Here is a 15,808-nt window from a genome sequence, read left to right as displayed (position 1 = left end):
CAGATGGTATGAACCAGGATGGAAATTTACTATGGCAGGACCAAAAGGCAGTGCTGCTGTGTCACAAGACTGATGCTTAGATCACCTTTAGGAGAGTGAGTTTATATAGGTGCCACTACAGAACTCGCATTGGGCTGCGGCTTCTGCGTGGTTCCACTGCATGTGGATTAGTAGTGTGACAATCCTGAGCACCTGAAACACTTTCCTACCTCTAGCAGCATTTCTAAATTTGGTAGCTGCTTACCTGCATTCCATATGGATCGTGTTCCCCGGCAGGCAGAACACAAGACCAGAGTCCCTTTCAGTTCATATTTCTCAAACCTCTTTGGGCTGGAAGCAGAGCTGTGAGACGCCTCGACCAAATGGTGTCCTGTCAGCTGCTCTTGGAGCCTTTCTGTGTTCCCATTGCTTCCCTTTTTATAGTCATTTTGATAGGTACCTTGGGCTGGCATCACCAGAGGCCAACCACTATGGTCTCTCCTACAGACTTATTTGGCTGGTGTGAGGTGAGTGGAGATGTTTGAGTTCTGGAAGAGTGGGGAAATGATGAATTACAGCCTGGGAACAGTAAGCTGATTGAAATAATCAGGTTTTGGAGTGTAGGGCTGTTCATAAACATCCTGTCCTGTCTCACCAGAAAGAAGCGGAACAGGAGGTAAATGAAACAAACAAAAAAATCATTAATACAGATAAATGTTAGAAATGTCTGTAGCTGTGCCATCTGCTTGGAGAAGGAGTTCATGTGCTTTCCAGATCTATTGGGTTCTCATAGGATAAGCTGGCACCCAGTAAAAAGCCTTTTTCACTTATTTGCTCATTACTTTTCTTTCTGCAAGGAATCTGTTGAGCCATATGTGAACCAGCACAGAGTACCTTGAGATGAAAAAGGGGATCCTGTCTGTTCAGCAGATACAACAAGAACCTAAGGAGGGATGCATGAAGATGACAATCATACTAAAAACATGAATTTACAGTGCCTTTAAACTTTAAAGCTTGTCTTTTAATTAAAAAGCCCCAATCTCTTTTTGGCAGATTGTTCTTGGAAAACAGCAAACTGGAATGGAGTGAAAATGAAAACAACGTTCTTGGCCAGGGTGGAAGTGGAACTGTTATATATCGGGCACGATACCAAGGAAAACCAGTGGCTGTGAAGAGATTTCAAATCAAAAAATGCAGTGGTTCTCCCACATCAGCTGCAGGTACGGTACAGAATCAGCACTGAGATTTACTCTTGCAGCCTGAGATCACAAGCTAAGACCAAAAAGCCTTTGCTCTCTGAAATGCTGGCAGCACCTGTTTGTATACAGCTTTGAAATAAACTGCAAAACCGATGTGTTTTCGTGGAGGAGGAAGGTGTTTTTAAGGAGTCTTTCATGTCAACACCTGTAAGGTACAGAAACTAAGACCATTTTCACTGTAGGATGTCAGAGAAGAAGGTCATTGGCAATGAGAAATGTGTATTTGCATGGGTTTGCACTAAGGGTTTGCAGGTCTACCTTTTAATAAGACTTTTAATAAGTCTTATTCCATCTATGCCAGCACATAAAGAAAGGAAATTGGAAATCCTCCTGTTCCACTTGTTGGGCAGGCAGGGATGTCCTCTCATACTGTGTATGCTGGGTGTTGAGCCCAGATTTCCATCAGAGGTTCAGTCCAAGGACAGAAGAAATGGAAAAGGTGCTTCAATTTCTTCATTTGTACCAGGGAAGCCCTGAGATGAAGAAGCAGACAGCTGCTGTCCCACTGGCACGTAGCACACTTGCCTGAGCAGCCTGGAGTGTCCCATGGCAGAAGGACAGTAGAGTCCCACTTCTGAGAGGGCAGTTGGGCAAGGGTAGGAAAGACCCCTTCCTCTGAAGGGTCTGCAATGTAACATCCCCCCCCAGAAGACGTTAGTTTAAAAGGGTTCATTTTCTCAGTGATTAGTACCCTCCAAAGAGGGTATAATAAACATTCCTTTTTTTTTTAGCTGGGGACTGAGGAGTTTGTATGTCTTGCCAGATACCATGCTGAAACACCTGAGAGCCATGGATGCCATGAAGAACTTCTCTGAGTTCCGCCAGGAGGCCAGCATGCTCCACTCACTGCAGCACCCCTGCATTGTCTCCCTCATTGGCATCAGCATCCATCCACTCTGCTTTGCGCTGGAGCTGGCCCCTCTGGGCAGCCTCACCACTGTCTTATCTGAAAACTCCAAAGGTAAAAAGCACAGTCTCCCTCCTGGGAGATCTCACAGCTGGGTCACAATAGTGACAAATGATTGATAATGCCAAAAGCACTGCTTGATTCACGGAAGGGAAGGAGGGAAATTGGGAGGGATGGCATTGCTCTTCAGCTGTGCCTCTGGGGACTAAGTGTAAAATCTGATGCTCATTGTTTTGAAAACTACTTTGGAGACTGGATTTTCAGTTTTTCTGCTACGTAGTAAGAAGTGCAACTCTCTTCAGTTCTCCCTGTGTAGCGCTGTGTTTTTCCCCCCACAGATGTGTATCTGGCAGTCTGAATTCTCCCGTAACTGTCTGTGTTCTTGTTGCTATCAAATGAATGGCACTCAGAATGAGTTAGATTGAGGCCATCTGACCCTCTTGGCACCTGGGCTTTGTGTCAACTTTCAGTTAAGCATTAATTCTCACCAGAAGATTCAGGGGTCTGGAGGTTGGAAGGGTTTTAAAACTCAGAATACAGCTGCCAGATTTGTGTAGCAACATGAATGGCAACACTTTGAATGTTGGCACTGGGTGATGTTTTAAAGCATTCTCAGTTATTGCTTTGGAGTTTGAAAGAGAAAGAAAGGGGAAAAAGCAGTTATGATTACAAGACCTGAAGGCAGACTGTTCCTTTTGTGGCAGGGTCTTCCTTTGTGCCGCTGGGACACATGCTGACACACAAAATAGCGTATCAGATTGTCACTGGCCTCGCCTACCTGCATAAGAAGAACATCATCTTTTGCGACCTGAAGTCAGACAATATCTTGGTGTGGTCCTTGGATGTCAAGGAGCATATCAATATCAAGCTGTCTGACTATGGGATCTCTCGGCAGTCGTTCCATGAAGGAGCACTCGGGGTGGAAGGCACACCAGGCTATCAAGCCCCTGAGATCCGGCCTCGCATAGTCTATGATGAGAAGGTAACCGTGGCATGTCCACGGGTGGTGGTGGCTTCGTGCTGAATTCCCTCCTAACTGCTGTGTTGCTGTGCAGTGCTATCTTTCCCGTTGTATTCTTTCATGCTGCCTTTACCATGGGAGGTTTGCTCTGTTGCTGGCTCTAGGTTGACATGTTCTCCTATGGAATGGTGCTGTATGAGCTGCTGTCCGGTCAGCGGCCTGTGCTGGGACAGCATCAACTGCAGATAGCAAAGAAGCTGTCAAAAGGGATCCGTCCTGTTCTTGGTCAGCCGGAGGAGGTGCAGCTGTATAGGATGCAGGCACTCATGATGGAGTGCTGGGACACTAAGCCAGAAAAGGTACCAGACACCCCTTCCTCTTGATACAGCTCTGCAGCTCAGTTGCCTGTTTCCCCCTCCTGCTGATTTGGCCCAGAGCTTCTACTAGCTTAAATTAGAGTTTTATGAATGAAACAATGGCGCGTTGGTGGCCTGGGACGTCTGGGATGATATGCAGGTCCCTTGATGTCAATGGCAGTTAGGCTATTGATTTCGCTTGGGCAAGACATTACCCATAATTTCTATAAGCAGCTACAGCATCATGCTGTGAATGTAACTACAAAGACTTCAAAACCCCTCCAATTATAATGAGGGGATAGAAAAAGGATTTTAGGTATGAAAAAAAAAGGATATTGGTGTATTACGTTTCTCGTTAATTAAGTTGATGGCTTTGAGCCATCAAGTAAAGGTTGCCTTGACTCACAAACAGGCAGAGGTTGGGTCAGGTCCCAGAATTCTTGCATCTTACATCTGAATAAATTATGGGATACAGAAGAATGCTAAGAACCACTGAGATGGGATTTGTAAGGAGAAGTTGGTGCAGATCTGGGTACATCACAGGAAATTTTATTAAAGGAGTCCTTGGCTCTGTAGCTTTAATAGCAATGGTTATGGTTCTGTTCTTCCATCTGGACCTCCAGCTGCCTTTGTGATGTGTGTTCTTCTCTTTTCCTTTCCCCACAGCGTCCGCTGGCCATTTCTGTGGTAGGACAGATGAAAGATCCCACCTTTGCAACATTCATGTACCTGCTGCCCTGTGGGAAGCAGTCTTCTTTCTTCTGCTCCCAAGGACAGGAATACACTGTGGTTTTCTGGGATGGGAAGGAAAATACCAGGTTAGATGGCTCCTATTACCCATTTCTTTTTAAAGTAAAAATCCTGCAGTGTCTTCACTTACCCCTCTGAGGGGAGGTAGAGAAGGTGAAAGTGCATTAGAGTGAATGCCAAGGATACACTGAACGCTGTTTTCCCAAACTCTTTTAATTGGGAACAGTGGTTGCTTTATAAAGGATATTTAATGAGCTTAACTCTGCTTCAGTTAATATGAGGAGAAGATTAGGGCAGTGTAATGATTCATACACACAGGATGGAGCATTTGCACATGAGAACAGACGTGTTCTGCCTTTCCTAATGAGGCCATTTAACGCTAAACCTTTCCTAATTGAGACTGCAGTTCCATCTCTGTTCTGCAAAGCAATTAAGCACATGCTTAAATCCTATTGAAATCATCAGGAGTTAGCCACATGCCTGAAGCTGTGTGTGCATCCAAGTGTACACTTCCAGTAAAATGTGTGCCATACTGGCTAGGTATGTGCTGTAAGTGTTATTAAATTGTGACTGAGATGATGGTGTTTTGCTCAGCCACCTATGACCCGTGGCTGGTTAGGTTTGCTTTTATGGATGTTACGGATTTTTATAGCCCTCGTTTTATTTGGAAACATTCACAAATGGATCTGAGTTTTGTATTAATTATTCGTAGGCATTAACCTAATGGGAAAGGTACGTGATTTGTTCCTGAGCTGTTTGCTTTGCTATCTGTGGTGCCTGGCCAGCCGTTCAGTGCAGGCAGTAGAGCTATTCCTGCTGAAACACATGGGACCCACAGATGTATTTTGAATATGTGGATGTTGTCCAAGTATTCACAGCAATATATCTCGGGGAATCTGCTTCCTGACCGGACAATGCAATTGCTGGAGACTGCTGAATAACAAATTGCTTCTCTATGACAGATTTCGGGATGTGTGATTGCCTGTGCTGCAGTTGGTCCAACATCTGGCCTCGCAGATGCGATTGTGAATATCCAGTTGTTGTTCAAACACCCAAAGCCAATAAACTCCCCCGAACCCAAAACAAACAAAATCCTTGTAGTTGCAAAAATATTTATAAGTCGTATTTATAAAAGAATTTATCAGGTTACGGATCTTTGCTCTTATGTGGAGGAATCGTCATCTGCTGTTTATGTACCAGAATTAGCAATGAACCAAGATAATACTGAGGCAGTGAGCTTGGGAAAAGAGCATATATTCTCTTGAGAATCTTAATGGGTGAGGGAGGCTGAGAGCTTCCAGCTATTAATTACTGCTCTTCAGCTGGAGCTGCTCATCTCACAGCTGAGTTATAGTAACTGGCAATGGGAGTGCTCCTCATCCACTTCATCCATTGCAAAGTTGGATAGCTGAGCTGAAATCTTCACAGCAGCAATCACACATCCACCCCGAGGAAGAGCTGGCATGTCTTTGTGTCTTTTGCTTTATGAGAGCCCTTTGGAGAGCCCTGCAGCACCGTCTGCATCACGCTGTGCTTGGCCAGAAGTGGCCCTATGCAGGTTGGAGGCTGGCTGCAGCCAACTGTTTGCTCTTTTCAGAAACTACACTGTGGTGAATCCAGAAAAAGGGGTGATAGAAGTGGAGAGGATGAGCTGCCCCGGAATGAAGCTGTGCTGCCAATTGAAATTTCAGAATGCCCTCTGGGCTGCCACGGAGGTAAGGCTATCAGCACCTTGCTGAAGTGCTTCTCCTCGCAAGGGGTGCAAACCCACAGCTTCTGCAGTCAGTAGAACTAAGACAACAGACCTGAGCAGCATGACTTGACACCTGCTGCCTCTCGGGGTGTTGGTGCTGCATGCTTTTTTGGCTGATACACAGAGGACGGCTGTGTCTCCTGGTGTTCAGAGCAGTCATGGGAAGCTCGGCTGCCTGAGGTGAAAACTGTCTCAGTTGGGGCATATCTGTACCCAGTGTTTCCATCTGGGAAATGTCCTTATCTCTGAGTGATAAAGGGGAGCAGTGAAAGAAACCATGCGTCATAGGCGGGGTTGTAAAACAGGGTGGAGGGATTTGGAATCTGGTGGGAAATGGGCACCCAAGTGCAGCATTCACCATGGAAAACCGCTGCTGAAAAGATAAGAGTGAGAGAGCATGGCTGGCTTATCTCTGAGCCTGCATCCGCCCATCAGAAAGGGCTGTGTTAAGTGTCAGCCTGTTCTGCACAACCATCTGACACGAAGCAAGCAAAAAATAGATGAAACAAATGTTCCTGAAGTTCAGTTTCAGGTGGGGGGCGAGGAGGCCATATGTGCAGAATAAGTGATCTGTGTTGGTGAATTCACATGGCTAGAGTATGGAAGCTGGAATGGAGTGAAGGTGGATAGCTTTCTCCCATGTTGGTAAATAAGATATTTGGCTTTTCTGACCATCCAAATTAAAGCAGGGTTCAAATATTCTTTTTTTTTTAATTATTTTTTATTTTTCCCATAATGAAAAGTATAGAAAAAGTATTATGCAGAGATCTTAAAGCATTTTGTTTTCACCTTTTTGATCCACATTAAATGTGCTGCTATTCTCCAAAGCAAGTGCTCTGTATTAGGTAGAGGTGTAGAGCAGGTGTAACTCCAGTATTAGTCTGAACTGACAGGTGAATGCAAAAGAGCACAAAAAGTGTCTCAGTTGTCCTGACAAATTCAGGGTTTGTTCAGAGTCAGGGTTGCCAGTACTGGTTTAGATATGCTGCTGTAACAGCTGTGGTGCTGAGTTTGGTTGGGTTTGGGTCACAGCTTGTTCTGGGGAAGGCAGCCCCCTGGGTCCTACCCATAGGCTGATGGTCTGCAGAGAAAACAAAGGGAAATTCAGGCTTTGCATATGAAGAATACAAATAAAAACTGTTTGCGAAGCAGTTGCATCTCATTCAGGTATCAAAGTGTAAAAATTATGAGAACCAATGGAAATTCATCGAATTTGATGTGTTCTTCCACAGGACCAGAAGATTTCAGTGTACAGGCTGCAGGGCATGTGTCCTCTGAAGGCCCCGCAGAAGAGTTTGGACTCTCCTGCTGCTGTCAGCTGCTTCCTGGTGATTCCTGTTGTCAAAAAGGTATGGGGGAATCCTAGATCCGGCTGTGTGTGTGGCTGCCAAGGCTTGTGCCACTTGTCATCAGCCAGCATCAAAGTAGTTTGCAGTGTTTGGTGGTGCAAGATGTCTTTGGCTTTTGGTGCCACTGCCAGCAGAGCAAGGGGCAGAGGTGTGGGCATGAACCCATGTCAGGGGTCCGGAGCTGGCACGGCCAACTGTGCCGGGATAATAGTCCAAACAGATCAAATTCCTCCCACCAGGAAGTTTTCCAGCTGTGTTTCCACATGACTGCATGACAAGGTTTAGGTTGATCAAGCAAAGTCGAGGGGATGTGAATGAGTAATTAGTATAGAGATTTGTTAACTCTTAACGCAGGGCTTGGGTATACTCTGGCTCCTGCTCTTGCTCTTTTGCTGGCACATGTGCAGCTGTTGTGTAGGTAATACTGTGCACACAAACTTCTTCTTGGTTTTGGAAGTGAACGCTTAGATCATAAATGCAGTCTACGAGCTGCCACCTATGACTAATAAAAAGTTGTATGCTATCTAGCTGGTTCTGAAACTGCTACCATCCAATTATTGGCAAGAGGAATCTGACATTACTGCCTATTGCGGGCAAGTCTGGGGGATGTATAAAAACTGCTCTGGGGCTAAATTACCTCCGGTTTGCCTACAGCACCTCGAGTGAAAACACATAATTATACTCCAACGTTAATGGTGACCGTGAAGTTTTTGCAGATGCCAGCAGGCTGTCTAAGGCTAAAAGCTCCACATGGAGCAGTTCTCACGGTGGCCGCAGAGCTGTTTAATCCCACGTGTTCTTTCACATTATTGTCCATTTCTGGCTGGTCTGCTCAGACTGCTGTCTGCATCCAGGGCAGATGGTTAGTGTAAGGTGTACCACTTGACTTCCAAACATGGTGTGAGGAGAACTGAAGGAGGGCACAGAGCTGAAGTTGGCAAAGGGACGAGTTTCACCCGTCGGGAGGCTGCGTCTGTCGGCTTTCTTTGGCTCCCATGTCTGCAGCGTTTCTCCACTGTGCAGTTTCAATTTCTGACGTGTAGGGTAAATTTCTTTTTCGTGCTGCCTGAGGTTTTGTCCAGGATAGTCGAACGAGTCTTTCACTTTTCAGCTTTTCCACTGTCACACAGCTTGCAAAGCCATTCCTTAGGGGTTACGAGTGGCTTTATGTCTCCTGGTTTCTATTTTCAGTTTGTGGCTTGCCTAGAAAATGTCATAAATAATGCCAGGCTCTACAATAGTAATATTGAGTCTAGACACCTCCCTTCCTCCCCCGACCCTACCCAACCTTCCAGAAATCCACATCCCTTTGCTGCACTCCTTGCTTTATTGCACTTACTTTTTCCTCTCTCCTTTCTATGAATGAACTTGGCAGTGGAACAGCCAGAGCAGCAGCCGTGGGGATGTGCAAACCAGGCTGGCAAGAAACTAAGCCATTTTTCGAAGCAGCCAGTTCTTCCCATAAAGCAAAATGGAAAGCTTACACTTGTCAAACCCACTGTACAGCACAGAGTTGTATCAGAGTTATCACACAGTAATTATTGCCTGCTGGAGGAAAGAATTGCTCGCGTTTCTCTGGGAAGAAAGCCTTCAGCTGATGAGATGTGAGGTAACTCGCAGTCAGAGAGCTGCTGAGGGATGTTGCTGGGAAGGGGAATTCTTTATGACTGCCTTGGGAAGGCTGATCCAAAAGAAACAGTTTCCAAAACTTGGTTTCTCATCCAAAGGAAGCATCATGGAAACTTAAAGGCAGCGGAGAGGGGCCCAGAATCCAAATCTCACCCGCCAAGGAAAAGTCTTGTACAGTTTGAGCTTTTTTTGTTGTGTGATTTCTGGGGGAGAGAGATGTGTATGGGTGCAACCCTCCAGCCTCCTGCAGCAACCTGGAACTCATGAAAACAAAAGCTGCATTTAAAGGCTGCAGCGCTCAGTGCCAGCAGTGCCAGAGCCTGTGGGAAGGAGGGAGGAGGTGACCGAGGCCATTTTGGGTTTTTAACCTGCTCCTTGTGGCTGTCCCAGCTGCTCCTGTCTTTAGCCACAAGGACAGGATGTCTGGAGCCAGCTCACCCTCTGTGCTGCCCATCGCATCCCATCGCAGCCCTGCTCCAAGGCCTTCCTTGCTGGCACAGCAGGGCTGCTGGCAGGACGCGCGCTTCAAATGCAGTTTTGTTGCTGCGTGTTTTTGTTGGCTCTTTGCTGAGCTCGAATGTTGAAAATGAATTCTGAGAAAGTTACTTAAGGTTTCTGGAGCCTGCCGCACTGCCCATCTCTGGTCGCTGTTGCAATAGCCTGGGTCTGAGGGCTTTGCCACGCTGTCCTGCCCCACCAGCACCCCATAACATCTGGTAGCACCTGGGCAGCCTCGGCAGTGCCCCTCTCGTGGTCTCTGCTAGGCCAGAGATGGCAGGTAGGGGGCATTTCCCGGGGTCTGAGTTCTTACTCCTCCTTTCCCAAGCGAAGTGATAACGGCAGTGGCTGGAATGAAGCAAATCCTGATAGCAAAGACTGTGAGCAATGAGTGCCCCAAAGCATCAGGTACCTGTCAGGTTTGCTTCCACTGTAGGCTAGCCAGGCTAAAATCTGGCATAATCCTTAAAACTGAGGTGGTATAAATGATGCAGCTCTGCAGTGTTGTTCTCCCAATCCCACCCCCTGCCATGGCCTGGTTGCCTCCCACCAGATCTCCAGAAGGAATCTGATTGTTCTGCAGTGGCTGACACTCATCAAGAAAATGGCAATATATATGTATATATATTTTTTGAGGGCTGTGCTTGGATAATCCAGCATTTACAAAGCAAGCGAGACAGAATCCCAGAGCAGGCTGTAATAGTGCTGTGTGCCATGCTAGCAGCAGCTCAGGTTGGCACACCCATGTTGCATTCAAGCAGTGCAGCCACAGCACTGGGGAGCTCCTCACCCTCTTAAAATGTGCCTGATAATGAAACTGGGTAATAATTTTCTGAAGGCCACTGAAGCAATGAAATGTGACCGTTTGATTTCAGGCGTTCCATTTTTAATATGAAATACTTGCTATGCGGGGTCCTTTGGTCTGAAAACATTGGACCATTTTCACCAGAGAGATGTGAGCTGTTCTGCTTTGCTTTGTTCTGTTTTAAATAATAGAACTCTTTTCCAAAGGCAGAAAAAAATCTGAAACCCAGCTCGTGCAAAGCATCATGCCGTGTTCCAACCTCTTGATACAACCCCCTGGCAGGTCCATGTCTAAGAAGCTTTGCACCAGATCCACTTGGCAGTGGGGACGTGGCACCGAGCACTGCAGGCCACTTGGGTTTCTTTTAATTAGTGTTTAGAGGATTGGGACGGGGCTGAGTTGGAGTCCAAGTCCCATTTCACAACTTTCCACTTGCTTCCCTAGTTTTTCCCATTACTGTAAAATTCTGCTGTGATTTGGATTAGTCATAGGAGTGCAGCATGCTGATGGCTTAACTCATACTGTGTGTGCAGATAGAATGGTTTAATCCAAGACTCTTAATGAACCTTACAAACAGCGCTATCCGTTAAACTAATATCCCTGTGCTATCTGCCCCTTGGTATTTGAGAGCAGCTCAAGGTACAGATTTTGGCCTCTGTGGACCCAGACCCATCTCATGGGGCTGGCACAGCCACAAGCCCTGAAGGTTTCCATTGGCTTCAGAGCAGCCAGGGGTGATGCCAGGTCTGCTGTGTTCTTTGGTTCCATTTGCTTTTGGTTTGTAACAGCAGTGAGTAAGCCCTGGGCAAAGGGTCTTTTTTTTCTTTTTTTTTTCTTTTGAATTTATTGCTCCACAGGGAGGAAATAAAGGCCCTTTGAGGTAGGTATTGTTTTATCTGCTGCACAGATGGGGAGTTTCTGGTACAGCCCTGAGGTCACGGGGAGTTAATTCCCAAGAGTCTCATTTCTCAGCCTGTTTCACAGCCCTCTGCACCACCTCACTGAGCAGGAGGTGCTGGGGATGCACTGAGCCATGGCCTTCTTGCCAGCCTCCCATACAGGGACGTGGCTGTCCCCACTGCAGCCAGCACATCCCAGGGCAGGATGTGATCTACCTGCGGTGTGCTCGGGCACCTGGCAGTGTTTTTGTGCCTGGCACTGGGGGGATCCCACACCCAGGGCACATCCCTGGGAGGAGCGCAGCGGTTGAGCGCGGAGTGATCACTGTGCACCGGCGTTGGCTGAAGGGCCATCTCCCTCTTTCCATTTCCTCCTGCATTGCTTCCATTCCTCTCCTTGACTGATAGCAATAGCTTCACTGTGCTTTACTCCTTTCTGGATATGAGCCGGGTTTCTACAGCTGGATTCCTAGGATCACGATGGCTGCCTCTGAACGTGTTCCAGCTTGAATTTGTTAACCTTGGGGGCTGGCTGCCAGGCCTGTCTATCCTCCCTTGCCAGTAAAGAGAGAGGTAATACTGGGTGAGAGGAGTATGGCTCTGCAGCAGCTTCTGTGTAACAGCTTCTTTTTATGTTGCCGTTATCGCTGAGTGATCTGGGGTAAGTTACTGGCACACTTATAGGATTGTGACGGGCAGTCAGCGCCTTGGGGATTGAAGGCTTTTGTCTGGCGGAGAAGTAACGAATCTGGAGAGAATCTGCCAACTCTTTCTTGCAGAACTCGTACATGGTGCTGGCCGGTCTGTCGGATGGACTCGTAGCAGTGTTCTCAGTGGCCCAGGGCATCCCAGCAGACAGCTGCTCCTACCTGTGCTCCCACACAGCCAACAGGTCCAAATTCAACATTCCCGATGATGACCCGCGGCAGAACCCGTACCCGGTGAGGGCCATGGAGATCACCAACAGCGGCACGGAGGTGTGGTACAGCAACGGGCCCGGCGTCCTCGTCATCGACTGCGCCGTGATGGAGATCAGCAGGAGGCTGGAGCCCTTCAGCCCGCCGTCTGCCATCGCATCCATTGCCTGCAACTCGGAGTGCCACGGGGAGGAGGTGGTGTGGTGTCTGGACGAGAAGAGTAACTTCTTGGTGATGTACCACGCCGCCACCTACCAGCTCTGTGCACGCTACTTCTGCGGGGACTGCAGCCCTCTCAGAGACATGTTTGCCATCCAGCAGCCTGCCCCAGCCATTCCTGCTACTGCTCCTGTCAACCCCAGAGCGCTGGAGGGGAACTTGCTGGAGGACATGAGCATCATCTACAGCCCCGAGGTTGGCACCCAGATCCTCAACCACCAGGACTCGCTCACGGATTATTGCTCCGTGTCCTCCTACTCCTCCTCACCTCCCAACAGGTTAACCCGCTGCCCCTCCAGCCTGCCCAGCTCACCCACCAGCTCTTCCAGTGCTCCACTCTCCACAGATTTCGAGGAGTCGGGCAAATTTCATGAACTGAAGCCTTCCCCGGATCACGATGCTGTGCCTACGGGTGACAACTCGCAGCATCTGCAAGCCATCAAGATTCTGCCTGTTAAAGACCTCATATGGATCCCCAGGTAAGTGGGTTGCTTACCAGGACGGCTTGAGCAAAATCCCTCCTGGGCTGAGTAGTGAGAGATTAGCTGCAGGTAATTCAGGAACTTTGCATGCTTATTTTGACTCAGCTACCCAGAAAATCATCACTAAGAAATTGTGTTCATAGTACAATAGCACATCCATTTCTCCACTCGTTTTTAAAGATATCTGGTGATGGGCAGAATGGCTGCATCTGAGGCCCCGTGAGATTGATTTCAGCAGAATGGAATAGTGGATGGTGAGCTCGACACCCATTTTCCCTGGCTACTGAGGAAACAAAGAACAGCAGGCAGCTTCCTTGCTCGGATGTGGTGCTGGCACGTCCCGCTGCCTCCTGTTGAGTTGCTCAGAACTGCTGGAAATGTGATTTGCCAGTTATAGGGGTTCTTACTGCAGCAGATTCAGTCACTTCTTGGTGACACAGCAGTGCCCCTTCCCTGCAGAAATCCCTGTCACTATAGGAGGAGTTGCAGCAGAGAGGATGGGTATCCAACACGGGATTTGCTCAGCTGCCAGCAGTCCCCATTGCAGAGTGTGTGTGTGCAATCTCCCTCCTTTCTCTTGCAGGAGAGGAGGGGATATCATCGTGATTGGACTGGAGAAGGAATCAGGCATGCAGCGGGGCCGAGTGATCGCCGTACTGAAGGCCGGGGAGCTGGCTCCCTATGGGTGAGGCTGAGTTGGGCACCGGCTCCCAGGGGCTCGAGGGGATGGGTTGCAGAGGTGAGGGTGAGATGCTGTGACCACAACCTGGTCTCCAAAAGTCACCCGGTGCCCAGTAACGTGATGGGCAGAGCCCAGTGTCAGTCTGATCCTGCCTGCTGCTGCCTCCAGGTACTCAGAGGGCACCGGCACCTGGCAGGAGATGGCTGGAGCTTGGCAGGCTCCGGCCCTGTGTTAGGAACAAGTAGTGTATTTATGCAGAGTGCAGCGCTTGTCTGTGGCTTCATTCATGTGGATCAGGTTGAAGTTCTGGCTCTAAATGAGCACCTTTGTGCTGTCGGCAGTGACGGGCCAGGGGACGGCTCCGAGAGCACAGGGGAGAGCAGTTCTACACGTTCATGTAGAAGGTTTCACCCAGCAAACGAGAGTCCGGATAAATAAATAGCTGCTGGGGAGATGGGGGTGCTCCTGCTGATCACTTAAATACCAGTCTGGGATTGTACTATTTATGTCCAAACAAATGGAGGTTAAGCACCGCTAAGGATTATAAATGACCATTTATTACCACTGGGCAAACACAGCATGAGATCAAAGTGCTCCTGCCTTTCCCTCGCCTTGTTCAGAGAGCACTTTTATCAGTTAGTTGAGAGTTGGGCATTCCTGACTGTAGGCTTGGCTTTATTTTAGCCAATTGTTAAAAAGAATTAGGGGAAATTAGGTGCAGAGCCACAGCCATTGGGGCTGGGCTGGGGCTGCCACTGGCTCACCTCACAGCACTGCTGTCTGATGCATCCCACCCCATCCAAGCCCGTCAGTCGCTTGGGCTGGAGGCTGCTCTGGAAATGCCCGGATGGCAGCAGGAATTGAGCAAATCAGGATGTTATCAGCAACTTCAGAATGTCGTGGCAGGCTTGTGCATGTAGTGTCAGGTTTGGGCACTGGAATCCCTTATGAAATCTTTTCCCATGTCACTGAACTGCTTGCTTTCACCACAGTGTGGTTTCTCGTTCCTCCCTTTGCTATGCTCTCCCTTCTCAAGGATTTGCAGCTTATAGAAGGAGATTCACCAGCTGGAAAGGACAGCCTGTGTGAATCAGTGCCTCTGGGATTAGTGGGTCCTGCTGCTTAGTGGGGCTGCAATCTGCCCTGATGCCATTTTCTGCTCTTCCTTCCCCAGGACACTGGTGGATGCTGCTCTCGTAGCAAGGGACATGGTTGTGTGCTGCTTTCAGAATGAAAACACTGAGTGGTGCCTGGCTGTCTGGAGGGGCTGGAGTGCCAGAGACTTTGACGTTTTCTACCAGGCCTACGAAGAGCTGGGACGGCTTGAAACTTGCATGAGGAAGAGGAGGTAGTGCTTGTGGCACTGGAAACCGAGGGCTGATTGGAAGAGGGAAGCATCCTCTCCTAAGCATACATCCCCACATGGGGAGGGGATGGGGTGCACAGGGTACCACTGTTTTGCTGCTAAAGAGCTCCATGGGGTTTTGGCAGCAGAACCCAGCAGGGCTTTGGGGACAGCCCAGCAGGGGCAGGATATGGGTGCTCGGCGCTCTCCCTGCAGCTGAGAACAGGAGGTGGCTGCAGCTCCGGGAGTGAGCGAGCTATTGAATTGCACTCCTGCAAAGTCAGTTGTAAAATAGAGCTGATACAAAGCAAAGCCACTTGGGCTGACAGCTACTTCCTGATGGGAGAGAAGGGAGAGCTCTGTGACCAGGGAAGCCCATAAGCTGCCTTTGTTCTTCTCCTCTTTCTCTCAGTAACTACACTCTGGAGTAGCGGGCGCACAATAAGCTTCATTTGCCTGTGTATCTGCTCAGCTTCCGCCACTGCAGCTTTTAGTTTGTCTTCATTAGTGGCCTAGGATGCTTTATTGGCTCTGAATTGCACTTCCTAATTCCGAGCATGTACAGCGCTGTAAAAGGAGCCTGGCTCCGTGCCCTGTGTAAAGGTGTACAGTTTGGACATTTTGTTTTTCTATTCCAAGAAACTTGTGTGAGCATCGGCTGCGTGGGCCGAGGTCTGGTTCACATCCTTGTTGCAGGCTGCTACAACACACTTTGTCTCTGAAAAGGAGTATCTTCAAATAAATAGATTCCTCCCCACCTTGGCACCGTGACGCAGGCATTTGTGGTGGGCAATCTGCTGCAGGGTTCGGGTTTGCAGCACGTGATTCTGATGCCTGGCACCTGGTGGTGACTTCCAGCTTCATCTGGTTGTGTGTATTCTTTGCAAAACCACTGCTTGGAAGAGCCACAGTGGCTCTGCATTGCCCTGAGCACCCCGGGCACAGCTTTATGTTCTACATCCCAGGCTGGCCTTTGCCCTGCAACTCCAGCCCCAACCTCAGCATCACCTCAGTGGGC

The 15,808-nt window shown here is 48.5% G+C and overlaps 1 protein-coding gene across 5 annotated transcripts in view; it reads left to right on the top strand.

Moving 5' to 3' along the window:
- The window catches only part of LRRK1 (leucine rich repeat kinase 1), a 68,327-nt gene extending 52,782 nt beyond the window's left edge, over positions 1-15,545 (top strand). For 4 of the 5 annotated variants that reach the window (XM_052671503.1, XM_052671502.1, XM_052671505.1 and 1 more), the window contains 10 exons: positions 1,033-1,199; positions 2,002-2,199; positions 2,850-3,127; positions 3,271-3,465; positions 4,129-4,280; positions 5,810-5,927; positions 7,198-7,314; positions 11,925-12,760; positions 13,347-13,448; positions 14,620-15,545. In XM_052671503.1, the coding sequence (XP_052527463.1) occupies positions 1,033-1,199; positions 2,002-2,199; positions 2,850-3,127; positions 3,271-3,465; positions 4,129-4,280; positions 5,810-5,927; positions 7,198-7,314; positions 11,925-12,760; positions 13,347-13,448; positions 14,620-14,797 (2,341 nt within the window). In that variant the 3' untranslated portion in view covers positions 14,798-15,545. Of the gene's footprint in view, positions 1-1,032; positions 1,200-2,001; positions 2,200-2,849; positions 3,128-3,270; positions 3,466-4,128; positions 4,281-5,809; positions 5,928-7,197; positions 7,315-11,924; positions 12,761-13,346; positions 13,449-14,619 lie in introns of those variants that run through there. The other variant, XR_008203646.1, reaches the window with a different exon arrangement.
- Positions 15,546-15,808: the final 263 nt, after the last annotated feature.

This window comes from Tympanuchus pallidicinctus, unplaced genomic scaffold (assembly GCF_026119805.1).
Source record: "Tympanuchus pallidicinctus isolate F22 unplaced genomic scaffold, pur_lepc_1.0 scaffold12, whole genome shotgun sequence".
NCBI classification, from domain to species: domain Eukaryota; kingdom Metazoa; phylum Chordata; class Aves; order Galliformes; family Phasianidae; genus Tympanuchus; species Tympanuchus pallidicinctus.
This window is presented reverse-complemented; position numbering and strand designations above follow the sequence as displayed.